We start from the raw sequence: 27,278 nt of genomic DNA on the forward strand, positions 1-27,278 counted from the left end.
GAGGTTGAATTGACTCACAGTTTTGCATGGTTTGGAAGGCCTCAGGAAACTTACAATCATGGTGGAAGGCAAGAAGCAGGCATCTTCTTCACAAGGTGGCAGGAGGGAGTGAGAGCAAGCAGGGGAAATGACAGATGCTTATAAAACCATCATATTTCATGAGAACTCACTTACTATCACGAGAACAGCATGGGGGGATCCACCTCCATGATCCAATCACGTCCCTCCCTGTACACATGGGGATTACAAGTCCCTCCCCTGACACATGGGGATGACAATTTGAGATGATATTTGGGTGGGGGCACAGAGCCAAACCACATCATTATCTAACACTAGTTCTTCTACAAAGAGGGTATTAAGCATTACTTTTTATTCTGTTGTTTTGACATCTAGGGTCTTACTGACTGTTGGGAGACTGGCCCTCCACAGGCTAGCCAGCTGATTCCTAGGGAGAGTAAAGGACTCGTCTGTGAGCTGTCTTTCATATGCAAACCTACTGATACACAGCCCACATCCCACATCCTGCTCTTACACTCAAGGCCACTATCCACCTACCCTGGTCACCCCAGAGCCAGGTACCAGGCAACTAGGGACAGCCCCTATACCCCTAGAGACCACTGAAATTATTCAAACTAGCGAATCCTAAACCTGCTTACCCTGCCTCATCTGTTCCTTCCTGTAGAAACCACAGTACAGGCTCTTGCATATGTTTTCTCCTCACTCCTTTTGCTTCTTGACCAACCCTGGTGCTTACCTGTGTGGCATGTCCTCTTGTATTAGTCTGTTCTCAAGCTACTAATAAAGACATACCCAAGACTGAGTCATTTATAAGGAAAGAAGTTTAATGGACTCACAGTTCCACATATCTGGGGAAGCCTCACAATCATGGCGGAAGATGAAGGAAGAGCAAAGGGAAGTCTTACATGGTGGCAAGCAAAGAGGGCTTGTGCAGGAGAACTCCCATTTATAAAATCATCAGATCTTGTGAGACTTATTCACCACTATGAGAACAGCATGGGAAAGACTCACCCCCATGATTCAATTACCTCCTACTGCATCCATCCCACGACACATGGGAATTATGGGAGCTACAATTCAAGATGAGATTTGGGTAGGGACACAGCCAAACCATATCACCCCTCTTCTTGGAACTGTGAATAACAAACTATCTTTTCAATGGCAGTCATCTCCTGATCTGTTGGCCTTAGCATACCTGAATAATAAAACCTACATTTTAAAGCACAGAGAAAGACCCTGTAGAAACTGGCTTTTATATTCTAAGTCCAAGGAAAAGCATTTTTGTATTCCCATTATGTGTCTGACAAACCTAGTTTTCAGGATTATCTTTGGCCAAGGTGTGTATTGATGACTACCTAAACTAGATTCTGCACTAGAATTTAGTAATCTAGATTCTTCATTAAAGGAATATGAAACATCACATGTACATAAAAAGGAAGCACATATGCAATTACTAAAACTGGGGAGAAAAGGTGAGTAGGTTAGTCAACAGTTAACAGTTGACGATATTGAAAAATAATAAGTCAATACTGGCTAGGAATATTGGCTTAAGTTTCTTGAAAAACAACATTATTAAGCCAAGCATTTTTGTGTCCTCTTTAAGCAATCTTTGCTTAACTGACTGCACAATGTCTAAAGAAAACAATGGAAAGTACTATACATGCTTTTGAAATTTGGTGCTAGAATGGCCAAATAGATAAAAACAGGGAGGCAAATGATTATTATCTTGGATGGATAATATTGATAATAATGATTGTAATATGAAAATATTACTATCATTCTTTACCTATAAATTCAAAATAGAATTTATAGGTAAAAAATTCAAAGTAGAATTTATAGGTAGAAAAGAAGATTGTAATATTTTCAAAAAAGAAATTTATATTTGGTTCAATTTGATCATCAGAGACAAATGTTATTTCAACTAACCGTTATTATATGTATTGTTGAACTACCAGAAAAAGAAAACAAGAAAGTTGATGTGAATATTTTATTCATTTTATACCTTTTGTAAAAAGCATAGCTATTGTCTTTAGTGATGTGGGGAGTTGAGCACCTTTCCATATGCTTATTGGCCTGTTTTTTGAAGTACCTGCTTGTTTTCTGACAATTTCTATATTTGATGTCTATTTCTTTCTTTTTTATTTTTTTATTTTTTTTTAGAGATGGGGTCTCACTGTGTTGCCCAGGCTGGTCTCAAACTCCTGGGCTCAAGCAGTCCTCCTGCTCAGCCTCCCAAAGTGCTGAGATTACAGGTGTAAGCCACCATGCCCAGCCTAGATGCCTATTTTTTATTAATTAGTTCTTTATATATTCTAGGTACAAGTCCATTGACTGACTTTTTATATCTACTCAGTGCCTTGCATTTTTAGTCTTAGTGTCTGTGGTGAGAAATTAAGAATTTTAAAATTTTAATGTAGTCCATTTTATCAATCATATCCTTTATCATTGGTAGCTTTTCTGTCCCATTTAAACCATCTTTTCCTTCTTTGAATAAATGAAAATATTCTATGATTTCTTCTAGAAGATGTATTGTCTTTTTAGATGGGGACCTACAATTTATTTAGAATTGAGTTTTGTGTATGATGTGAGGTAGGGGTCAAGATGTGGCTATCCATTAGGCTAAATACTGTTTATTGAAAAGGTCATCTCGGCTAGGCATGGTGACTCATGCCTGTAATCCCAGCACTTTTGGAGGCCAAAGCAGTTGGATCACTTGAGTCCAGGAGTTCAAGACCAGCCTGGGCAATGTAGTGAGACCCCATCTCAAAAAAAGAAAAAAGAAAAGGTCATCCCTTCCTTCCTCATTGCTCTGAAGTGCCACCTTTGTCATAAACATATTATGCTGTTTTATTTCAAGGGAGTTTCCTGTTTTGATATAAATTTGTACATGGCTTGAAATTGACTTCTCTTTGATTTAGATTCCCCTCTCCTTGGGCCCCCATGTGAATTCAATACAGGAGTTGTTTGGAAGTTTAATTATTGTCACTAGATCATCAGAGAGTGTCTTCATGTAGTATATCAATTAGCTTTCAAGGTAAAGTACCAATTCTAATTTCTGGATGGATCAGAACTTTCTTCCAACTCTTACCTCATGGCTTTTTCCTTCTGCAGACTGCAGTTATGAAGATGACAGGACTGTTCTAGTTGGTTATCTGTCTTCCATATTCACCAACTTCTAAAGGCCCAAATTGCTTACCTTTTTGTCACAGTTTTATTGATATTTTCTTTTTCCTTTGACCATTCAAAAGAATACCCACTCTCTCAGGAGGGCTGAGCTAAAGCTGGGGACACAGGAGCTAAATAGAGACACATAAAAGACTTATTCCTTAGGCTAGGCATGGTGGCTCATGCCCGTAATAATTCCAGCATTTTGGGAGTCCCAGATGGAAGGATTGCTTGGGGCCAGGAGTTCAAGACCAGCCTAGGTTAAATGGTGACACCCCTATCTCCACAAAAAAAAAAAAAAAAATAGCCAGACACGGTGGTGTATCCCTACAGCCCCAGCAACTCTGTAGGCTGAGGTGGGAGGATCACTTGAGCCCAGAAGTACAACATTATAATAAACTGTGATAGTGCCAGTGCACTCTAGCCTGGGCAATGGAGCAAGTCCCCATTTTTAAAAAATAAAAATAAAGACTTATTCCTTAGTGATTTTCCAGTGAGGAAGTGGGGAGGCCATCCAGGTCTGTCTCCACCCAGAGTTTCTGGGAAGAACCCAGCAGTTGAGGACAAATGAAAACTTCCATGAGGCTCAAAGTCCAGCAAACATCTAACTTAATTCCAATTCTTAAAGTTCCTTTTGTTCTTGGGCTTATCACATCCCCAAATCCACCAAAAGACAAACATAGCCAATTAGAATATCAGAAAGGGCCAAATTAAATGCCAAAACCCAAGAGGGAAAGTATGCCAAAATGAACAACTTTTACCTGTCTAGTTCAAGTTGGGTAATTTCTGTAAGTCCAGGAGTCATTAACAAAACCTCTTGGGACCCAAAATTTATTCTCCAAAAGACACAGATGCAGCTGAAATCTTTGGTAAAAACCAAAACAGAAACCAGTAGGACTTTTTAATTTCTCTGGTATGTAGTGCACGCATGTAGATTTGTACACAAATTAGCATGCTCTTCAGATGCGTGCTAGCATCTGTTGCATAGGTGAGCAACAGAGCAGATGCCCACACTGGGATAATAGCCTAGGCAGAAGCTCACAGCCTGAGTAACAAGGCAGGGCAAAATATACAGTTCAGATATCTATGGGTAAAGTCCAGGCTGAAAATCTGTGAAATTGGATTCACTATTCTTTTCTGAATCTGTGTGACAGGTTCAAAGTTCAAGGAGCAGTGCAGAGGGTCCACATCTACCTATGTGACAACAGGGCAGAAAACTTAGAGCCGGGAATCTAGGAAAATGGAGATTGGAAGCAGAGCCCTTCCCCTCCCACTACTACCCCAGTATAAATGCATTTCTGCAAACAGACCAGCCAGGACCATGAACAGAAAAAAAAGTTTCTCTGGGCCGGGAGCAGTGGCTCATGCCTGTAATTCCAGCACTTTGGGAGGCTGAGGTGGGTGGATCACGAGGTCAGGAGTTCAAGACCAGCCTGGCCAGCATGCTGAAACGCCGCCTCTACTAAAAATACAAAAATTAGCTGGGCATAGTGGTGCGCGCCTGTAATCCCAGCTACTCGGGAGGCTGAGGCAGGAGAATCCCTTGAATCTGGGAGGCAGAGGTTGCAGTGGCTGAGATTGTGCCACTGCACTCCAGCCTGGGCGACAGAGCGAGAATGTCTCAAAAAAAAAAAAAAAAAAAAAGGAAAAAAAAGTTTATCAGAAAGTAGGTAGCTTGACTAGCAACCGTTTAAATAGCTCAGTGGTTCTTGACCTTGGCTGCACCCTGGCAAGTTTTGAAACAGGGTCTCACTCTGTTGCCCAGGCTGAAGTGCAGTGATGCGATCTCGGCTTACTGCAACCTCTGCCTCCCAGGCTCAAGCGATCCTCCCACCTCAGCCTCTCAAGTGTCTGGGATCTCAGATGTGCACCACCACACCCAGCTAATTTTTTGTAGTTTTTTGTAGAAGCAGGGTTTCACCATGTTGCCTAGGTTGGTCTCAAACTCCTGAGTTCAGGTGATCCTCCTGCCTCAGCCTCTCAAAGTCCTGGGATTACAGGCATTAGCCACTGTACCCAGTACCCCTAGCAAGTTTTAAAAGTACTGAAGCCTGGGCTCCACCTGCTCCTGTGATTTGGATTCAATTGGTGTGGGATGAAGGCCCAGTGTAAGTAATTTTTTTAAGTTACCGAAGTGATTCTTAATGTGCAGTCTGGGTTGAGAGCTCCCGAATTTAATTTAAGCAACTTAGGACAGCAGTCATCTGACCACAGCTTAAACAGAGAACAGTCCCCAAGAGTGTGGGCCCAAACTGCTGGGAAAGACTTTTCAATGATTAGATTCAGGGTGAGTTGATTAAAGGAATACTTGAAGATTATGCAGCAAAAGATCAAGTTGTACCTAGGTGTTCACTTATTTTAAAGCTTATACAAAACATTATCTGACAACCTGACTAAAGTTGTTTAACCTAGTTATTTTTTAAAGAGGCTTTTGTTATATTAAAATGTGGGGAGAACATCTCATGACTCCAATAAACTTAGGCTTCAATACCATGGGATATGAGGTATGGGGTAGTGGAATAAACACGAGCTTTGAGAACAGAACAAAGTAGGTATAAAACCTGTGCTGCCAGTTTTTAGCTACAGGACCTGAGGTGGCTCACTGAACCTTTCTGAGCCTGGAGTACTTCATCTGTAAGATGGGGATGATAATACCTGTTTTTTAGGAAGCTCGTAAGGATGAAATAGGATGGCGTATTTAAAGCACGTTTGTTGGTTAGACTCTTTGATGTCAGAGCCACCTGGGTTAATGTGGGGTTATGGTGAAGATGCTCAGGGAAGGTAACAGTCATGAGCCCCAGCTGGAATTCCTTGGGGCTACTGTACTGTCTTTGGGATGGGAGGCAGTCCTGGCCACCTCCGCATCAGGCATCATTCATTCTGGTGTTCTGTCATGATCATGGTTCATATACTTTCCATGTCTTGTCTTTGACTGTGGATGAAGGGTCTCTTTCCTGTTTTATTTTGAAAGTCCAATTAGCTGGACCTGCTACCCTCCTGTATAGGAGCCCTGCTTACTAGAGCTTCCACCCCAGGCCACTTCGCAGGCTGCTGGCTGACCCTAGATGGCTGCTCAGGGAGAGTGGTGAGGTCACATGGCACGGAGCTTGCGTGGGGAGCCTTTGTGCTTCCCAGAAGGGGAGTCAGTGGCAGGCAAGTGTCTGGTCTGGCCTGTCTGGTTCTGTTCTGCGTATTCCAGCCTTTAGGAGCTCACTAAATAGCAGCTGGGCCAGGCGCAGTGGCTCACATCTGTAGTCCCAGCACTTTTGGAGGTCGAGGACAGAAGATTGCTTAGGGCCAGGAATTTGAGACCAGCATGGGAAACAGCTCAAGTGATCCACCTACCTAGGTCTCTCAAAGTGCTGGGATTATAGGCATAAGCCACCACACCCAGGTGGCTGTTACAGTACATTGTGTTTTATCATTGGTAAAACTGTTTTTAAATTTTATAATATCTGTTCTTAGGTATTTTAGATTAAATATTAAGTTTGGTTGTTCCATAGTGTTCCTTCAATATCTTTTATATGATATCTATTGGGGAATAGAGAAGCCGCATCTCTATTAAAAAATAAAATTAGGCTGGGCACGGTGGCTCACGCCTGTAATCCCAGCACTTTGGGAGGCTGAGACAGGTGGATCATGAGGTCAGGGGTTCAAGGCCACTCTGGTCAACATGGTGAAACCCTGTCTCTACTAAAAATACATAAATTAGCAGGGCACAGTGGCGGGCGCCTGTAGTCCCAGCTACTCGGGAGGCTGAGAAAGAAGAATCACTTGAACCCAGGAAGTGGAGGTTGCAGTGAGTCAAGATCTCACCACTACACTCTAGCCTGGGCAACAGAGCGAGACTCCTTCTCAAAAAGAAATTTAATTTAATTTAATTTAATTTAAATTAAAAAGAAAAAAAAAGACCAGGTGTGGTGGCTCACGCCTGTAATCCCAGCACTTTGGAAGGCCGAGGCGGGTGGATCATTTGAGGCCAGGAGTTCGAAACCAGCCTGGCCAACATGGTGAAACCCGGTCTACTAGAAATACAAAAATTAGCCCAGCGTGGTGACACACACCTGCAATCCCAGCTACTCGGGAGGCTGAGACACAATAATCGCTTGAACTCGGGAGGTGGAGGCTGCAGTGAGCCGAGGTCACACCACTGCACTCCAGCCAGGGCAACAGAACGAGACTCCGTCCTTCTCAAACAAGGACAACAAAAAAGCAGCTGAAACGTCAAAAACCCTTTTTTGTCTGGCTATGACTCAAAGTCCCCACTAGAGGGCAGGAAACTTACATTTAAGATGGATTTTGTTCTAAAGTTTAAACTGGATAAATTATAATGATTATTGAAATCATAGTCATAGGTAACAATTGTCACACACTTTCTAAGATCCAGGCACTCCTCTAAGCACTTTATATGCATTATAGTATTTAAGTTATTTACTGTATTCTCTTTACCTAGTTCTTACCATAAATTGTAGCCATACAATTATCAGTTAACTTGCTCTTCACTTCTGCCCCCACCACTGGACTGGAAGTTCTATGAGGATAGTGTCTGTTTTAGTCACTATTCTATACTTAGTATTGTGTCTGGAATATTGTAGTGGCTGAATAGTACTTGTTGAATGAATAAAAGAATCCTGACTTCAAAACCAAAAGATGGGGGCTGTTATTTTTATTTATTTGTTTATTTTTTAGTTTTTGGGACAGGGTCTAACTCTGTCTCCCAGGCTGAAGGGCAGTGGCACAGTCATGGCTCACTGCAGCCTCAGCCTCCCGAGCTCAAGCGATCCTCCCAAGCAGCTGAGACTATAGGTGCACACCACCATGTCCGACTAATTTTTGTATTTTTTGTAGAGAGGGGTTTTGCCATGTTGCATAGGTTGCTCTTAAACTCCTGGGCTCAAGTGATCCATCTATCTCGGTCTCTCAAAGTGCTGGGATTATAGGCATGAGCCACCACGCCCAGGTGGCTGTTATAGTACATTGTGTTTTGTCATTGGTAAAACTGTTTTTAAATTTTATAATATCTGTTTTTAAATTTTATAATATCTGTTTTTAGGTATTTTAGATGAATTATTAAGTTTGGTTGTCCCGGGCTGGGCGCGGTGGCTCAAGCCTGTAATCCCAGCACTTTGGGAGGCCGAGGCGGGCGGATCACGAGGTCAGGAGATCGAGACCATCCTGGCTAACACGGTGAAACCCCGTCTCTACTAAAAATACAAAAAATTAGCCGGGCGTGTTGGCGGGTGCCTGTAGTCCCAGCTACTCGGGAGGCTGAAGCAAGAGAATGGCGTGAACCCGGGAGGCGGAGCTTGCAGTGAGCCGAGATCGCGCCACTGCACTCCAGCCTGGGGGACAGAGCAAGACTCCGTCTCAAAAAAAAAAAAAAAGTTTGGTTGTCCCATAGTGTTCCTTCCATATATTTTATATGATATCTATTGGGGAAAGCTCTGTTCTTTTGTAGAAAATTGATAGGCATTGTCAAACTAAAATAAATAAGGACCTCCTTATAGATTAAGAGCTAATTTGTTATCTTGGTAATAGGTATTGTAATTATCGGGAGGAATTTGTGGATTTGTATTCAACAAACGCTGACCTCATGCCAGACACTGTTCTAAAGACTGCATCCTTACAACGTTTCTATTATTAGCTCCATTTTACGGATGAGGAAACTGAGGCACAGAGATAGTAAGAAACTTGCCCAATATATCACAAGTAGTAAACTGAACAGCTGGAATTCAAATTCAGGTATTCTGGCTGCGAACTCCAAATACATAATTGCTACGCTGCCTCTACATTTCACTTAATGATTTTATACAGTTATTACACAAAGCAATAGCTTCATTGGTAATGATTCTGATAGGACACAGAAAAATAAAACTGGGAGAACTTCTGTGCATTTTTTCTAATTGACTTTCAATCCATTTGAAATAATAGGGATGGAAAAAGAATTATAAATAGGTCAGAAGCTGTGGTTTCCTGTCCAAATCTTGTTTCTAGCCAGGGAGTTATTTTGCCAGTACATGATGAAAAATTATAAACTATAATCCCCTTTCTAAAAGACCAAACACACTAACCAACTAATACACAAAAGCCAGCCTGCTGTAGGGCAGAGCTCTTGGAATATCAACAGAAAAGCCAAAACATACAATGCAAAAATCTTTCAGTATCATCAAAATGCAACACAATTTCAGCCAAGTAAATTTTGCAATAAAAATAACATACAACCATCATATGACCCAGTAATTCCATTCCTGAGTATATACTCCAAAGAATAGAACATAGGTATTTAAACAAAAACTTAGCATGAGTATTCATATCAGCACAATTCACAATAGCCAAAAGGTGGAAACAACTCAAATGTCTATCGGTGAATGAATAGATAAACAATAAAAGGTATGTCCACACAATGGAGTATTGTTCAACCATAAGAAAGAGTGAAGTGCTGATATATGCTACAACATAGAATGAACCTTGAAAACATTATGATGAGTGAAAGAAAACAGAACAAAAAGTCACATACTGTATGGTTCCATTTATTTGAAATATCCAGAGTAGTCAAATGTTTAAAGGAAGAAAGCAGAGTGATTGCCAGTGGCTGGGAACAGAGGGAAGGGAGAATGACTTCTTTTTTTTTGAGCCTCACTCTTTCACCCAGTCTGGAGTGCAGTGTCTCCATCTCGGCTCACTGCAACCTCCGCCTCCCAGGTTCAAGAGATTCTTGTGCTTCAGTAATCCCAGTAGCTGGTATTACAGGCATGCATCACCACACCCTGCTAATTTTTGTATTTTCAGTAGAGACAGGGTTTCTCCCTGTTACTCAGGCTGGTCTCGAACTCCTGACCTCAGGTGGTCCACCTGCCTCGGCCTCCCAAAATGCTGGGATTACAGGCATGAGCCACCACACCCGGCTGAGAATGACTTCTTAATGGATATGAGGTTTCTCTTTGGGGTGATGAAAATGTTTTAGAAGTAGAGGTGGTGATTGTACAACATTGTGAATGTACTAAATGCTGCTGAACTGTTTATGTTAAATGGTTAAAATGGTGAGTTTTCTATAATGTGAGTTTTACCCCACATAAATAAAAAACTCAACCTACAACCAATTTTAAAATAAAATTTACCTGTGTTTTAAGACTATAAAATATTCCATTTTTATGTACAATGACAACCTACAAAGATTTCTGCATCCTTTTGGTTAAAATTTAACCAATCACCAGGTGCTATAATTTGTTTCTTTTGCCTTGTGTATTTGCTAAGTGGATAGCAAAGAACTTTCAGAAGAGATATAGAAATTCAGCTAGATATAGCTAGGATCTCTCTGAACATGATAATAATTGAGTGTGCTGAGCTGTGTCCCAAAGGCCTATAGAGTAATAAATATAAAAGATATTTTGGGTGAAAAGAGTCTGAATTATGCAGCATAACTTTTTTAAACATTCCCTCTATTTTGTTGAGTCTTGCTATTGCTTGGTTATTTAGGAATTAGGATGGGTGGCTGTACTGTGGATTGCTTATTTCAATATCCATTTACATCTTTCATCTTACAAAGGCTGGGGAGCTTTTAAAAGCTACATTTCCCAGATTTCCTTGCAGCTAGGATTCTGGACATGCTTTGGGTTGAGCAATCAGCTGAGCTTTCATAAGATTCTATGGGCAAAGAGGCAGGATGCAGGCACCCATTTTGTAGGTGTGGTTCGTGGCCCAGGGGGTGTGGTTTGGGGGCAAAGAGCTGTCCTGGAAGTTTCCTAATTTGGCAGGTGGTTTTCCTGTTCAGCAGCTTCAGCAGCAGTGGTCGTATATTCATTCATAATCAGAAATATTACAGTTGTCTGTTGCTGTGTAATGAACCATCCCCAAACTTAGTGACTTAAAACAAAATCTATTATTACTTCTCATGGTCTAAGCATAAACTGGGCTCAAGTAGGTAAGTTTCCCCTGGGCTCTCTTATGAAGTTACATTCAGATGTGCACCCGGCTACAGTTATTTGGTGGCTCAACTGGGCTGGATGTCCTGGGGGCTCACTCTCTGGCAGTTGAAGCCAGCTATTGGCTGGGAATTCACCAGAATTTGGTGGCTGACGCACCTACCGTGACACGCCTCACTGTGTTGTTCAGGCTGCCCATGACATGGTGTCCAGGCTCAGAGGAGGCACATCCCAACAGTCAGCATTCCAAACAGCAGGAATCAGAAGCTGCCAGAAGCCGCAGTTAGGGCTACACCAGGAACAGACACAGAGTCATTTCTACCACATTCTGTTAGCCAAATGATACCACTCAACCAACTCACACTTAAGAAAGTAATATAGAGCCGGGCGCGGTGGCTCACGCTTGTAATCCCAGCACTTTGGGAGGCCGAGGCGGGCGGATCACGAGGTCAGGAGATCGAGACCACAGTGAAACCCCGTCTCTACTAAAAATACAAAAAATTAGCCGCTGCAGTCCCAGCTACTCGGAGAGGCTGAGGCAGGAGAATGGCGTGAACCCGGGAGGAGGAGCTTGCAGTGAGCCGAGATCGCGCCACTGCACTCCAGCCTGGGTGACAGAGCGAGACTCCCGTCTCAAAAAAAAAAAGAAAAAAGAAAAAAAGAAAGTAATATAGGCGCCACCTCTTGATGAGAGAATGGCAAGCTCAGTTGCCAAAGGGTACATGAGATGAAAGATAGTGTTTATCCATCTTTGGAAAAACTACAAGGGTAGAGGAAGAGTGGTCTGGAGGCCTAATGTTGCTCTTTCTGCTCTGCTAATAATCTTACCAGCACCAATTCCTCATGTGAAATCTTTTTCTGCTTTAATTAGCCAGACTGGGATCTGTTGACTACACCTGGATCCTGATCAAGGCTGGAGGCCAGGACTTCACTGTCCCCAGGCAAATAGCATTCCCATATATTACTCTGTATGTAACTGGCATAGAGCAGTGACGCTCTGGAGAGGAAAAGCATTTGGAGTTGGAAAGTCCCTTGCTGAGTTTCAAGTTTCCCATCTGGAAAATGGGGATGATAATAATAATAATTTGGCATCTACCTTATAGAGTTAAACAGATTAAATGAGTCAACACATGCGCAATATTGTCACGTGCCTAGCACCTGGAAGGCAATACTCGATGAAGTCCGTTTTGCTTGTTTGCTCAGCTCAAGCCGTCTCCCTCTCTTTGGTAATCGCTCTATCTGCAGGCACAGTGAAGTTAAGTAACTGGCCCAAAGGCATACTGCTAAGAGAGAACATCTTAGGCTGGGTGTGGTGGCTCACGCCTGTAATCCCAGCACTTAGGCCGAGGCAGGCAGATTACCTGAGGTCAGGAGTTCAAGACCAGCCTGGCCAACATAGTGAAACCCCATCTCTACTAAAAATACAAAAATTAGCCGGGTGTAGTGCCACACAACTGTAGTCCCAGCTATTCAGGAGGCTGAGGTAGGAGAAACGTTTGAACCCAGGAGGCCGAGCTTGCAGTGAGCCGAGATCACACCACTTCACTCCAGGCTGGGCGACAGAGCAAGACTCCAGTTACTTAACTAACCCAAAGGCACACTTGACTCTAGAGAGCAAGGGGAGAGTAGCTAAGAATAGGGAAGATAAGACACAAACCTGCATAGTCAAGCTTCATAGTTCATGCTCTCAATCCTTACATTGTACCACTTTTTAAAGTTGAGAACTGAAGGTGTTTACAAGTTAGCTAGGGGACATGTGGGTGCTGCCAAGGATGGAAATATAATGAAGATACGGTTGAGGTGAAAGTAAGTAAAGGAGTGTTCTAGAAGACAAAGAACAGCACATACCAAAGCTCCAAGGAAGGAAAGACATTGGTGGAATTCAAGAAATTCCTTCAGAGAAGGCTAAAGCGGTGGGAATACTTTTCTCCCCTCTTTCACATCATGGCACACCTAGAAAATGACACTATTTGTATAGATCACTGGAATAAATGCAGAAGCTGTTTGTGGCTGGAGACACCTGGCCCAGGAGTTGTGAGTCTCAGTCATAGGCATATCTGGAACCCACTTATAGGAAATCTTGTCTAGAAAGTACAGAGCAAGGGGAACGTTGACACAGAGACTGGAAAGGTGAGACAGACCGAAGACAGGCACAACCCCCTGGGCCATAAGAAGGATTTGAACGCGAGTTTGAGTGTATTGGGAAGCCACTGAAGGATTTAACTGGGAGAGAAGCCATGAGATCCAATTTGCTGTGTCTTTTGGAGAACAGTAACTGCTGTGAGGTCAATGGATCAATGGATGAGAGGACAGGTGTGGAAGTGGGAGGGAGGGGACAGGAGAGGCTGTTGCAGTGGTCTTGGAAAAAGAAATGAGGACAGCATAGGCTAGGTGGATGACAGTGGAGGTGGACTTCAGGTATTTTGTTTTTTTTTTTTTTTGCAACTTCTTCCTCCTAGTTCAAGTGATTCTCCAGCCTCAGCCTCCCAGTAGCTGGGACTACTACCAGGTGCCTGCCACCACATCTGGCTAATTTTTTGTATTTTTAGTAGAGACTGGGTTTCACCATGTTGGCCAGGCTGGTCTTGAACTCCTGACCTCAGGTGATCCACACACCTTGGCCTCCCAAAGTGCTGGGATAACAGGTGTGAGCCACTGCACCTGGCCGGATTTCAGGTATCTTTTAGAGCTTGTATCTCCCAGGCCTAGAGATGGTTTGGGTGTAAAAGGTGAAGGAGAAAGGATAGTAATGTTGCTTCTCTCACAGTGTTCTCATGAGAAATTAAATTTAATTTTGTCCAGGTTCCTCAGAAAAGCTAAACATAGAATTATTATATAGTCCAGCTTTTCCAAAAGAATTCACAGCAGGAATGCAAACACACACTTGTATATCAATGTTCATAGCAGCACTATTCCCAATAGCCAGAAGGTGGAGACAACTCAAATGTCCATCAACAGATGAATGGGTAAACAAACTGTGGCCTATCCATACAATGGAATATTATTCAGCCATAAAAAGGAATGAAGTTCTGATGAATGTTTACAACATGAATGGGCCTTGACAACGTGTTAAGTGAAATAAGCCAGTCAAATATATTACAAATATTGGATGATTCCACTTACGTTGGGTACCAAAGTCGTAGGGACAGGAAGTATAGTAGAGGTTGCCAGGGATGTAGGGAAGTGGGGAGTAGGGAGTTATTATTTAATGGGTATAGAGTTTCTGTTTGTGATGATGGATACACTGGAAATAATGGTGATTGTTGCAAGGCACTGTGAATGAATGCAATGCCACTGAACTGTACACTGAAAAATTGTTAAAATAGTCAATTTCATTTACACAAATATTACCATAATGAAAAAACTGATCATTTACATAGCGTGATTTGCACATATCTGACCCATTGCAGTTTTAGCTCAATGGTTGTAACTATTGTTTTCATATGTCTAGCCTAGCCTCTCTTTTTTCAGAGAGGAATCTCCCTTACTCTTAAGGCTGAGAGCTTTGAATTTTTGAGTCTGTCTGCCCTGAAGCACTTCTTGACATCCTGAGTCCTTCTTTGTCATACTTGGCTCTCCTGTGGACACTGTCATTCATACACCTGCAAATCACAGTCCACTCCATAGGACAAGGTCCCCTCCTCATTGGAACCAGAGAGAAGAGAGCACAGGGAAGCTTCCATCCCTTGCAATCTTGCCCGCTTGGATTCTCTAAGGCTAGGTCACTAGGCTTCAGGGATGGGATAATCTCAGAGTGAACTTATTACAGGGGAGAGGAAAAGTGAAAGAACAGGGTAACTCAAGTTTTCCTGGAGTCTCCAGTGGAAAGAACCCCAAACTGAAGTTCTTCACAAGAACAGGATCCACCACTCCTGTCCTGCCCCCACTGTATACTGGGCTGACCCAGCCTGCTGCTCTCAAGCCAGCTCCCTAAGGGATTCCTTCTTCAAGTCTCTGAGTCTCTACCCACCAATGACTGGTCTTTGCATGGACAGGGTTATTGTCTGAGTCATTCTCTCTGGAGTGGTGCCCCAGTTGTGAGTGATACCTGTTGCCACTCAAGTCTCACAGAATAGCTGGATCCCTTGGACAAGAGTGGACCTGGAACCTCTGGTCTGTTATTTTACTGGAAGCTCCAGGGAGGACTGTAGGGATGCTGGTTCCTGTAATAAATTAACCTGCTACATTAAGCACAGTCTTATCTCTCAACCAGAATGGGACATTTCAGGTTCCATACAGTTTACATACATACAGAAAAACAAAATATTCCCTAGAATAACAAGACATCTTATTCCTACTCCAGCGTCTCGAGCCCTGAACAACTTTGAAGCTTATTTCCAGTTCCTCTGAAAGATCTACCTGGATAATGAAAGTCACCCATTTAGTGGCAGCCAGCCAGAACAAACTCCAGGCTTGATCATCTTCGTTTATTTCTGAAGACTCCCTGGGATGAGATAGAATTGCCAATTTTTTCTTATGCTATTGTTATTGTTATCACAGACCAAGGGAAAGGAAGGTTTATTCAGTAAGTGCTATTGAAACAACTGGTCAATTATTTGGAGGAAAAAAACCCCTAGATCCTTGCCTTATACCTAACACAACACTAAAATAAATTTCAAATGGATTAAAGATTTGAGTTTTAAAAGAAAGAGGAACTATATGAACTAAAAGAAGGAATTTAAGCTCCTAAAAGGCATTCAATCAGCAGTAGATAGCCTCAATTTACTTCTCATCAAAATATCCACAACACGCCCATATAGAAAAAGACAAAAACTGCTAATACTAAAAGATGAAGGCTGACAAGTAAATGCCAAAATATAGCAGACATTTCTACTGCCATTCTTTCTCTCCTCCTCTTTTCTCTTCTCTTCACTTCTCTTCTTTCTCTTCTCTTCTCTTCTCTTCTCTTCTCCTCCTCTCCTCTCCTCTCCTCTCCTCTCCTCTCCTCTCCTCTCCTCTCCTCTCCTCTCCTCTCCTCTTCTCTCTTCTCTTCTCTTTTCTTAAGACAGGAGTTCACTCTGTTACCCAGGCTGAAGCATAGTGGTGCAACCATGGCTCATTGCAGCCTCGAGCTTTTGGGTTCAGGCGATCATCCCACCTCAGCCACCCGAGTAGCTCGGACTACAGGCATGTATCACCATGCCTGGCTAATTTTTGTAGATACAGAGTTTCACCGTGTTGCCCAGACTGGTCCTCAACTCCAGGGCACAATCAATACACCCACCTCAGCCTCCCAAAGTGCTGGGATTATAGTTGTGAGCCATTGTGGCCGGCCTACTGCCATGATGTCTACTGCCATGATTTCATGGCAGGTGAAGCTGGTCCAGCATGGATGGGTTGCTCTTGCCTTCATGATAGAGTGACCTACCGATAAAAAGGTATGAGGAAGCTTTGGCTATCTCTCTCGGTATTTTTTTGAGACAGATTGAGCTCTAATCCAATGTGATTGCTGTACTTATAAAAAGGGGAAATTTGGGCACAGAGACACCCACATAGGAAGAACATCATGTCAAGATAAAGGCAGAGATTAGGCAATGTTTTTACAAGCCAAGGAATACCGGAGATTGCTAGCAAAGCATCAGAAACAAGGTGAGAGGCATGGAACAGATAATTTCACACAGCTTCAAGAAGAAACCAACCCTGCTCATACCTTGACCTTGGACTTCTAACCTCCAGAACTCTGAGACAATCATGTTTGCTGTTTAAGACATCCAGTTTGTGGGATTTCGTTATGGCAGCCCTGGCAAAACTAACATGTGAAGATTTGCTCTCCATATGCCACTGCCCCCCCCGCCACATCAAATGACTAGATCTTGTCTGGTTAATGTCCAAACTGTCTTGTGCGTTCAGGCCCTACTCTGTTTCCATTGCCTCTGTAGACATATTAGGTAATTGGGTAATCAGTAAGCACTGTGATAGGAGAAGATAGAAAGGGACTTAGCTGACCAAATGCAGCAACGCTAGGTCAAAGCTGGTGTAAGAGGGAGAGGGTCTGGGATTCAAAAGCGATGTGGAAATGTTGGGGCTGGCAAGCAGAGGGTGAGGGGATGCCTAACTTACCTCTTGGTTGGAAAATGCTGAGACAGCAGAGGCTACGACCAAATGTCCAAGGGGTGGGGCTGGCCAGAGGCCAAGATTCCCCTCGGCTCTGTCCCACGGCTGACTTTGGGGCTGGATTTTCACCTGGGGTGTGTGTTGGGGTCTGAGTGGAGATCTGGGGGAGATCTTTGCTACTGGGTTTCTTTAGGGCGTGTCTGCGGGGCACACATCCAGAGGCATCAGCCTTGTGAAGCTCCCGAGGGTGTTCTTTGAACTACTGTAAACCCAACCGGCAGGTTTGCTGAAAAGTGGCCACGTTCCAGTCCAAAATGTGTGAGCGGAGCGGGTGCTTAGCATTCCCCAGGCCCAGTCCCAGCTCTGCCAGGAAATGGGAGACTTCACCGTGGCACTGGGAATTGGATTCTAAACTTTAGGATCAAACAATGGAAGGACCTGGAATAAGACAACTTCTTGACCTCCCTGAAGGGCTCTGAGCAGCTGGGCTTGCCTTTCTCTTTGCTCCCCCAGTCCTCCCCTTACTTCTCAGTCTCCCACTCCCCATCACTCCTTTCCCTGCCTCCTCCTGCCTGTCTCCATCTTCCTCCCTCTCTTTCTTCTCTCACCCCATTAATCCCCCCTTGTCACTATCACCTCCTTCCTCCAGTCTTTCCCCCTTCGCTGCCCCTTCTTTCCTCCAATATTTCCTTCTCCTCTTACTGCCCATCTCCCACCTTTCTCCTCTCCCCCATTTCTCCCTCTCCCTGCCTCCTCTTCCTCCTTCATCTTTCTCCTTCCCCCTTATTTTTCTATCTCCTTCCTCAGTCCCACTCCTCTTTCCACCCTCCTTTTGCCCATCACTTCTCCTTCTCCCTCACTGCCTCCTCCCTCTCTCCCCCCTCCCCAGGTCCTGCCCCACCCAGCTCTGTTTGCTTTTCTCCCGGATCCGGATGGAGGGGTTGCCCTGCCCGTGCCCAGCCCTGCCCCACTTCTGGCAGCTTGGGTCTCACTTCATGGCTGAGGGCTCCAGGACTCAGGCCCCTGGGAAAGGGCCCCCACTCAGCATCCAGTTCCTGCGAGCCCAGTATGAAGGCTTGAAGAGGCAGCAGAGGACCCAGGCCCACCTCCTGGTGCTTCCGAAAGGTAGGGATGGACAGGTGCTGGGGAAGGAGAGACTTACCATGGGAGGCCTGAGTGGCAGAGCTGCAGGGAGGCAGAGCCAGGGCTTTGCCAGCCCTCCCTCCCAGTGGGGAAGAGCAGGGGAGGCGGGCTCAGGGCAGCTCTGCTCAGCTGTCCCACCTGCTAAGGGAGCCGGGGGCCTCAGCCAAGCACCTGGCTGCCAACGCTGTTCCTGGCCTCTGCTCTGATGTTCTAATCTTGTTAGACTGGTCAGCCTGGTGAGCCAGGCTTGGCCCCCCTGCTAGCCCAGGTATGGTGATAGGAGCTCTGCTTCCTGGCTGGGTCTAACTAAGGCACCTCCTACAAACCAGAGAAATTCACTCTGGAGGTAAAAGACATGGTGTTCCCAACAGCCTGGGAACTGTCTGGGCCAGAGGACACCTAGGGCTCAGAGATCCATGAGGCATCCCAGGCTCATCCAGCCTCAAACATCAGGCAGGGAGGTGTGCTTGGACACAGAAACCCCCTACCCCACTCATGGGGAGAAACCTCTTCCCTCTGGGAATTCAGATTTCATTCCAGGAGGGAGTTAGAGGCACAGGGCTCAGAAAGCAAGGGCTTGTCAAATCCCAGCCCTTCCTCCTCTAACAGAGGAACAGGTTGAGGGAGAAGGGAAGATGCCCTGAAAGGTCAAAGCTGAGATCTGTGGGATTCTGTGGTGATTTGTAGAATTCAGTAGACTCTTTGGGCTGCCCTTTGCCAGGCCAGACTGGGGAGGAATCAGGGGCCAGAGGGACCTCTCTGTCTAGGGCAGGAAGTGTGCTGCCTTTTGGCAACAAAAGTGGCACCTCTGAGCTGAAGGAGTCCATCTCCCATTACCTGGGCTGTTGCCAACCAATGGAATCCTCGTTCCTGACAGGGGTGAACTGGCACAGCCAAACAGTCACCATCTCTGCAGGGCATAAACTGAAAGGTTCCAAAAGCTCTATCCCACCCTTGAGGGTATTTATTCATTCAGTTATTCGACAAACATTTACTAATTTAAATCCCTATCAAATGGAAACCCCATGCTTAATACACCTGCAATTCAGACTCACAAATCTAATTGCTTAGTGGGGATGATCCAAAGAGATCTCAAATTCAACATGCCCCCAGAGAATTCACTCTCCCCTGTGCTCATCCTTTCTCCTGCTCTTGGTAACTCAGTGCCCCCTTTCCCATCATTACTAGGTGCTAAATTATGGTTCATGCAAGGAGTGCCCAGGTGCAGCTTTCTCCGAGAAGACTTCTGACCTCCCAGCTAGGTCAGAGTCATTCAGGGCACTTTCAGCAGTTTGCGGTTCCACATTTTTTTTTTTTTTTTTTTTTTTTTTTTTTGAGACAGATTCTCGCTCTGTCGCCCAGGCTGGAGTGCGGGTGGGGTGCAATCTCGGCTCACTGAAACCTCTGCCTCCCGGGTTCAAGCAATTCTCCCTGCCTCAGCCTCCCGAGTAGCTGGATTACAGGCGCCTGCCACCACACTCGGTTAATTTTTGTACTTTTTTTAGTACAGATGGGGTTTCACCATGTTGGCCAGGCTGGTCTTGAGCTCCTGACCTCAGGTAATCCAACCGCCTCGACCTTCAAAAGTGCTAGGCGTGAGCCACACCATACTTGGCCGAGTTCCACATTCTTTATCTAACTGTGAGAGGCAGCACACTGTGTAATGGAGTGGTCATGTACTGGGTCTTGGAGCACAGCCTGAGTTTGAGTCCCAGCTCTGCCATTTACTTAATATGCAGCTTTAAACAAGTTACATAAGTTTTCTGGGGCTCAGTTCCCTCACCTGTCAATTGGGAATAACTGTAGTACCCAAATCATAGGGTTATTGTAGGAATCAAATGAACTAATATGTATAAAGCTCATCAAGGCTTTATGCACTGATTGGCTGAGGACAAGATCACGTATGTCACATGCATCTAAGTAGGAAGGCCACTTGAAACACTAGCACTGAATGTGAAGGAGTGGGTAATTCTCCAGGGAGAAATCAGGGTAAGGTGACAAAAATAAGGTGAAAATGACACTAAGGAGGCAAAAGAGCAATTAATTGTCCCCTATACTTTAGCAACAGGATAGATGGTGGTATCTTTCCTTGAGAATACAGGAGAAAAAGATTTTTAGTAGAGAGAGATGAACTTGTTTTTCAATATACCGCATTGGAGATAGTTGCCTGTAGACCTTCCATCCAGCCTGGATCTCATTTGGGCTAGAGCCTAGATTTGGGGTCATTCCTCTATAGATGGTAGCTGAAGCCATGGGCATGGATAAAATTGTGGCAAATCCACGTGTAAATTGATAAGAAACTGGGATGAAAATTAGAGTTCTGGAATATTCAAATATTTAAGGAACAAGAGGAGGAAATGAAGCCAGGGAAGATGGAGAGAGCAGTCAAAATTGGAGGAGAAGGATATCATTCAGCCATAAAAAGGAAAGCAATTCTGCCATATGCTACAACATGGATAAAACTTGAGGACATTACGCTGAGTGAAGTAAGTCAGTCCCAAAAAGACAAATACTGTATAATCCCATTTGCATGAGGTATGTAGAGTAGTCACATTTAAAGAGACAGAAGGAAAGCAGAATGGTGGTTGCCAGAAGCTGAAGAGTTCTGGAGATTGGATCCACAATAATGTGAATGTACTGAACACTACTAAGCTGTACACTTGAAAATGGTTAAGATGGAACATTTTATGTTCTATGTATTTTACCACAATTAAACGTATTTTAAGTGGTAGAAGAAGATCAAGAGCAATTAATGTCATGAAGGCAAGCTGGTAGATGGATTTTAGAGGACCGTGATCCTCAGTGCCCAGTGCAGCAGAGAGACCCAGGAAGACAGAGTGAGCATTGAGATTGGGCTCCTACTAAAGCTAGAAGTCAATGTCTCAAGACACTGGGTTGCATTTAGAAGCTCAAAAATTCTAGGAGCTGATCAATGAAAGGAAGGGCTCCGCAATTAGCTTTCTTCGCCCTGTCTTAGCATTATGCGATGGATCCAGGTTCTGGAAATGCAGTTACAAGTAGCAGCGTGCCTTCCCTGATGCAATGTAAGTTCCCAGGGGAACTTGAGCTACTTTCAGAAGTCTGTGGAGCACCAATTACCCCCAGTGATTGGTGTCCAAAAGGAATATGCTTTTGTCACAGTCAGACACTGTGTGACTCACCTTATGTAGAAAAAGGGATTAGGGTCGGGACTTATATCTGGGCTGGATGTTTTATATTACATTTCATTGAACATTCCTGGCAACCTTGTAAGGTAGCACCCTTTTTAAGATCTCCATTTATAGATGAGGAAATGGAGGCCTAGGGTCTCCTAGTGAGTCAGTGGTGAACTCAGGACCAGACCTCATGTCTGCCTGACTCTGGCTTGATGAGAGAGGCTCCACCAAAGGTCTCAGGCAGTTAGGGTGAATTTCGATTCTTCTTTCCTCCCTGAGTCTCTCTACCACTCTCTTCCCTCTTCTCTCCATCCACTTCCTTCATCCCCACTGAAGAGAGAAATCAAGGAGGGGCTCAAAATACCCCTTCTCCAACTTGTATCTTCTGGCAAAGTCAATCAAGGGTGGAGAATAAAGAAAGTATTATAGATAACGAGTACATTTCCTTCATCTCCAGTCCCTGACTTACCAAAACCAAAACAAAACAGATAAAAAACATGATACGAAATTTCCCTGTACTCTTCAGGCAATTACCCTAATTCTCTTTCGCTTATACAGTGAAGAGCAGGCACCATCCCAAGATGTGGAGGGTACTGCTACAGAAGGCTTGTGGTGATTCTCAGCAGAGGCTGCTCTGGGGTGGGGTCCCTGTGTACCTCCCAACCTAACTCTTTTTCCTTTCCTCTGAACCACAGGCTGGGACTGACAGTTGAACAGGCCTGTCTACCTTCAGTCCTTTCTTTCTAAACTTGTGCTGGGAGAGGATACCAGTTTCTAGGTTCTCCCATTGGGTCTCCCTCCTTCCTTGTTCTCAAATAAGTACATAACATGTTGGATATTTATAAAAGTTTCCTTCGGCCCGGTGCATTGGCTTACACCTGTAATCCAAGCACTTTGGGAGGCCGAGGAGGGCGGATCACGAGGTCAGGAGATTGAGACCATCCTGGCTAACACGGTGAAACCTCGTCTCAACTAAAAATACAAAAAAAAAAGAAAAATTAGCCGGGCGTGGTGGCAGGGGCCTGTAGACCCAGCTACTTGGGAGGCTGAGGCAGGAGAATCTCTTGAACCCGGGAGGCAGAGGGCAGAGGTTGCAGTGAGCCAAGATCGCACCACTGCACTCCAGCCTGGGCAACAGAGCGAGACTCCATCTCAAAAAAAAAAAAAAAAAGTGTTTCCTTCATTTCATGCTGGAAAATAATACTAAGGAATTCAGCAGTTACAAAGCTGGAACAAATCTTGAGAGCCTCACACTAGAGTTAGTGTTGACAGAAGAGTAGTTCTTGGCTGAGACGGCTGCAGCTGGTCTTCTGTTTCTTTTGGATTCCTGAAATTGGAGCTCAGGGTCTTCCTTCTGACTTTATTCTTCCAACATCATCTCCCCCTCTTGCTCTGCACATTGTCACCTCCAGGGCCTCCTGTGATAACAGGTGCTTGAACAGACAAGTGAACCTAAGTGACACCTCTGAGGAGCACCAGGCTGGTCACACACCTGCTTTCTATAAGGAAAAGCCTTTCAGTCATTCCAACCCCTCTCACCGCAACCACGAGTTAACAATGAACTATCATATTCCACTAGGTGGTTTAAAAAATGTCCCCCAGAAAGAAAAGAGACGTTGGTCTGCCTCTGCCACCCTAAAGCCAGTTCTGAGGAGCAGTAAATGCTGCAGATGTCCTCCCAGAGCAGTGCCTGTGGACTAAGAGAAGGATACTGATTGGTTCTCTAAAAGGAACTGCTTCAAAACGCAACTCCTCCCTCTTCTGCCTTGGGTTGTAAACCCACTATCAGAACCCCAGGACACAGACAGGCCCAGTGGCTCATGCCTGTAATCCCAACACTTTGGGAGGCTGAGGCGGGTGGATCAATTGAGGTCAGGAGTTCAAGACCAGCCTGGCCCACATGGTGAAAATCATGTCTCTATTAAAAATACAAAAATTAGTTCGGGCTTGGTGGCAGGTGCCTGTAATCCCAGCTACTCGGGAGGCTGAGGCAGGAGAATCGCTTGAACCCAGGAGGTGGAGGTTGCAGTGAGCCAAGATTGCACCACTGGACTCCAGCCTGGACAATGGAGTGAGACTCTGTCTCAAAAAAAAACAAAAATAAGAATCCCAGAACACAAAACTCAGTAAGTTAAGAATAATCTTTCCCACTCGTGAGCATATGAGAACCCACATGTGTGTGAGTCTGTGTGTGCTCTTGTTCCTTGCCTTTCTTTTAGCCCCAAATGCTAGTTCCCTATCTCTTCCCAGAGTTTACTCCTCCATTTCAGTGTTTGACTTTGTATTATGCTTGAGATTTTCCATTGCATTGATTGCCACCTGAAATTTTATTATAAATATGCAATTTTGTCTCTACTCAACTAGGACACACCCAGGAAGGTGTGGGTTTTGTCTCAATGTTCATTGCTGTATTCCCAGGACCTAGAATAAATAATGCCTGGCACATATTAAGTGCTCAATAAATATGTGTTGAATGAATGAATAATTGTGTGTGTGTGAGTATATGGGTGAGGTGTGAAAGGGCATGTGTGTGAGCATGCAAGTGAGATCTTGTGTGTGTACACATGTACACACATGCAATGTACCAGGAACCTTCTGGGAATGGCCTTCCTTCAGCTTAAAAGCAATGAGACCCCCTAAGTGAGAGCTGCCCCTGTCCCTTCCGGTGATGACCCTGCTTGGTGCTTTCTCTTTTCAGGAGGAAACACACCTGCTCCTGCAGAATCGATGGTCAATGCTGTTTGGATTAACAAGGAGAGAAGGAGCTCACTGTCCCTAGAAGAGGCAGATTCCGAGGTGGAGGGGAGGCTGGAGGAGGCTGCCCAGGGCTGTCTTCAGGCCCCCGAGTCTCCATGGCACACGCACCTGGAGATGCATTATTTGGTCCAAACCTTCCCCCAGGACACCAGTCATCAAGTACATCATAGGGGCAAGCTTGTGGGATCTGACCAAAGGCTCCCTCCTGAAGGAGGCGCACACTTGTCTGAAACCAATCAGATGACTCAGCAAGGAACTGGAATCCCAGAGGCTGCCCAGCTTCCATGCCAGGTGGGCAATACCCAAACGAAGGCAGTGGAATCTGGCTTAAAATTCAGCACTCAATGTCCTCTTTCCATAAAGAACCCACACAGGTCTGGCAAACCAGCTTACTATCCATTTCCCCGGAGGAAAACTCCCAGGATCTCCCAAGCTGCCCGGAACCTGGGCTTATATGGCTCAGCCTGAAGCTTTCTATTCTGCCAGATGTCTTGACCTTGAGGCCACCTATGGCCTTATAGAACAACCAAGGAGGCAGAGCCACACGAGGTCTCTAGCAATGAGCAAGAACTGGACTAACCTAATTATAGGAATTGTGGGAGATGAACTTCACAGTGGTAACATGGTTTTACCCTTCCAATAAGAAGAGACTTCCCAGGCCAAATTGCCCACAGTTTAGGATGAAGAGGACTGTCTGGTCAGTGCAGCCCCATTCTGACATTACTATGAGGTCCTGAATATCCATTCCTTGGGGAGGATCAGTAAGACATCTGCTCCATCCCTAGAACTGGAGAATTTTGGAACATAAACCAGGAACTCTAGCCAACAGAATGCCTTAGCAATGCCCAGGGGTCAATGGGCATGGGCATTCTTGTTTTCAATGTCTTCTGATGATTTCTCACATATTCTGGAGAAGACAAGCTCTGAGAATTCAGACGCTTTTTCTAGTGGCTGTGTCTTGGGGGCCATCTCACTTAGAAATCACAACACTCATTGGCAGTGATCACATCATTTCAACTTGGGCTTCCCAAAGTATGGTCACCCTGGGTATGAAGGTCAGATCAATGCTACCTACCATTTTGTGTCTTTAAGGGGTCTTTAGAAAGGGCTGATCATCTGTCACTGCTCACTGAGACATGTACATTCCAGCATCATCACAGAGTTATCTCCTTCCTTCTGTCTCTCCCTCCCTCCCTTCCTTCTTTCTTTCCTCTCTTCCTTCTTGCCTTCTTTCCTGCCTTCCTGCCTATCTTTTCTCTCTCTCTCTGCAAATTAAGTTCTTATTAAAAACTGCCAATCATTGACAATATATAATGATGGGATCCTGAACAAAAGAGCAAAGAAATGCTACTGCTTGAAAAATACACATTCCCTATAGACTGCCTCCTGTTTAGTCCAACTTGGATCACTCAGATCCTTTCTGGGATCAAATACATATTTTTAAACCTAAGACAAAGCGAAGCAGGTGTCACTTGGGTGATAGGGAAAAAAGCTTGTATTTCCTGGTTAATGTTTAGCTTTTGTAATGCTATTTAAACACACCTAAGGTGCCTTTCCCTCATCTCAGGTGCTTTCTCTGTAAAGTTTCACCCCCACCTTTCTTTTCTCCACATGGCCATCCAGTCTTGCCCACCTACATCCAGAGCTGTTAACTAGTAGTGTCATTACCTGTGAAAAACATGTAGAAGCCTCCTTGAACCACCCAGAAATCCACTCAAATTTGGGGATTGTCATTCCTTTTGTGAATAATGAATACAATTCAGTTGTTTTTAAAATATTCTAATAAAAAAGGAAATTTTCTCAAAAAAATTTGTCCTTTGCTTTTGTTTTTAAAGAAGTGTCCCACAAGTAACGTATCTTTCTATAGGTGTGCTTTTGTTTCCTGTTTTTGGAGACGGAGTCTTGCTCTGCTGCCCAGGCTGGAGTGCAGTGGTGCAGTCTCGGCTCACTACAACCTCTGCCTCCCAGGTTCAAGCCATTCTCTTGCCTCAGCCTCCTAAGTAGCTGGGATTACAGGCGTGCACCATTATCCCAGTTAATTTTTTGTATTTTTAGTAGAAACGGGGTTTCACCATGTTGGCCAGGCTGGTCTCAGACTCCTGAACTCAGGTGATCTGCCTGCCTTGGCCTCCCAAAGTGCTGGGATTACAGGTGTGAGCCACCACGCCCAGCCAATAATTACATCTTTTTTTTTTTTTTTTTTTTTTTTTTTGAGATGGAATCTCGCTCTGTCTCTCAGGCTGGAGTGCAGTGGCACAATCTCGGCTCACTGCAACCTCCACCACTCAGGTTTAAGCGATTCTCCCACCTCAGCCTCCCCGGTAGCTGGGGTTACAGGCGTGCGCCATCATACCTGGCTAATTTTTGTGGGTTTTTTTGTAGAGACAGGGTTTCACCATGTTGCCCGCCTCAGCCTCCCAAAGTGCTGGGATTACAGGTGTGAGCCACCGCACCCAGCCCTTTTTTTTTTTTTTTTTTTTTTTTTTTTTTGAGACAGAGTTTTGCTCTTGTTGCCCAGGCTGGAGTGATCTCAGCTCACTGCAACCTCTGCCTCCCAGGTTCCAGAGATTCTCCTGCCTCAGCCTCCCGAGTAGCTGGGATTACAGGCATGCGCCACCATGCCCGGCTGATTTTGTATTTTTAGTAGAGATGGGGTTTCTCCAGTTGGCCAGGCTGGCCTCAAAATCCCGACCTCAGGTGATTTGCTTTCCTCAGCCTCCCAAAATGCTGGGATTACAGGTGTGAGCCACCGCGCCCAGCAAAAGATAAGAAATAGCCCCACCACGACCACGGCAGGACTCGAACCTGCAATCTTCTGATCCGAAGTCAGATGCCTTATCCATTAGGCCACGCGGCCACCTGGCTACCCAAGTCTTTGTTCAAAATGCCAAGAGCCTGGATGGCCTCCACCGATAACACTAGCAGAAAAAGGTTTTCCTCTTCTCTTCCTAAGGTAGAAAAAAACCAGCTCACATTGTAAATCCTGCATCAGGCAGGCCACTTTTACCTAGGGTTCCCCAGGCTTCCACTTCCCAGTGTGGACTCCCCATGTGGCTGCCTGGCA

The 27,278-nt window shown here is 44.7% G+C and overlaps 1 protein-coding gene and 1 non-coding gene across 2 annotated transcripts; one reads left to right on the top strand and one right to left on the bottom strand.

Annotated features, from left to right (window-relative positions):
* Positions 1–18,091: 18,091 nt before the first annotated feature.
* C3H9orf152 (chromosome 3 C9orf152 homolog) lies at positions 18,092–24,682 on the top strand. The gene is made up of 2 exons (XM_055271535.1): positions 18,092–18,284; positions 24,156–24,682. The coding sequence occupies exons 1-2, from the start codon at positions 18,092–18,094 to the stop codon at positions 24,680–24,682; spliced, it is 720 nt and encodes a 239-aa protein (XP_055127510.1).
* Positions 24,683–26,998: 2,316 nt separating this feature from the next.
* Positions 26,999–27,071, bottom strand: TRNAR-UCG (transfer RNA arginine (anticodon UCG)). Its single transcript has one exon. It is a non-coding gene; the product is annotated as a tRNA-Arg (tRNA).
* Between the last annotated feature and the right edge of the window lie 207 nt (positions 27,072–27,278).

Source organism: Symphalangus syndactylus, chromosome 3 (genome assembly GCF_028878055.3).
Source record: "Symphalangus syndactylus isolate Jambi chromosome 3, NHGRI_mSymSyn1-v2.1_pri, whole genome shotgun sequence".
NCBI classification, from domain to species: domain Eukaryota; kingdom Metazoa; phylum Chordata; class Mammalia; order Primates; family Hylobatidae; genus Symphalangus; species Symphalangus syndactylus.

Coding starts and splice junctions, on each gene's coding strand:
- C3H9orf152 (XM_055271535.1), top strand. CDS start 18,092: ATGGAGGGGTTGCCCTGCCCGTGCCCAGCCCTGCCCCACTTCTGGCAG. Junction 18,285..24,155: donor CCTCCTGGTGCTTCCGAAAG/GTAGGGATGGAC, acceptor TTCTCTTTTCAG/GAGGAAACACACCTGCTCCT.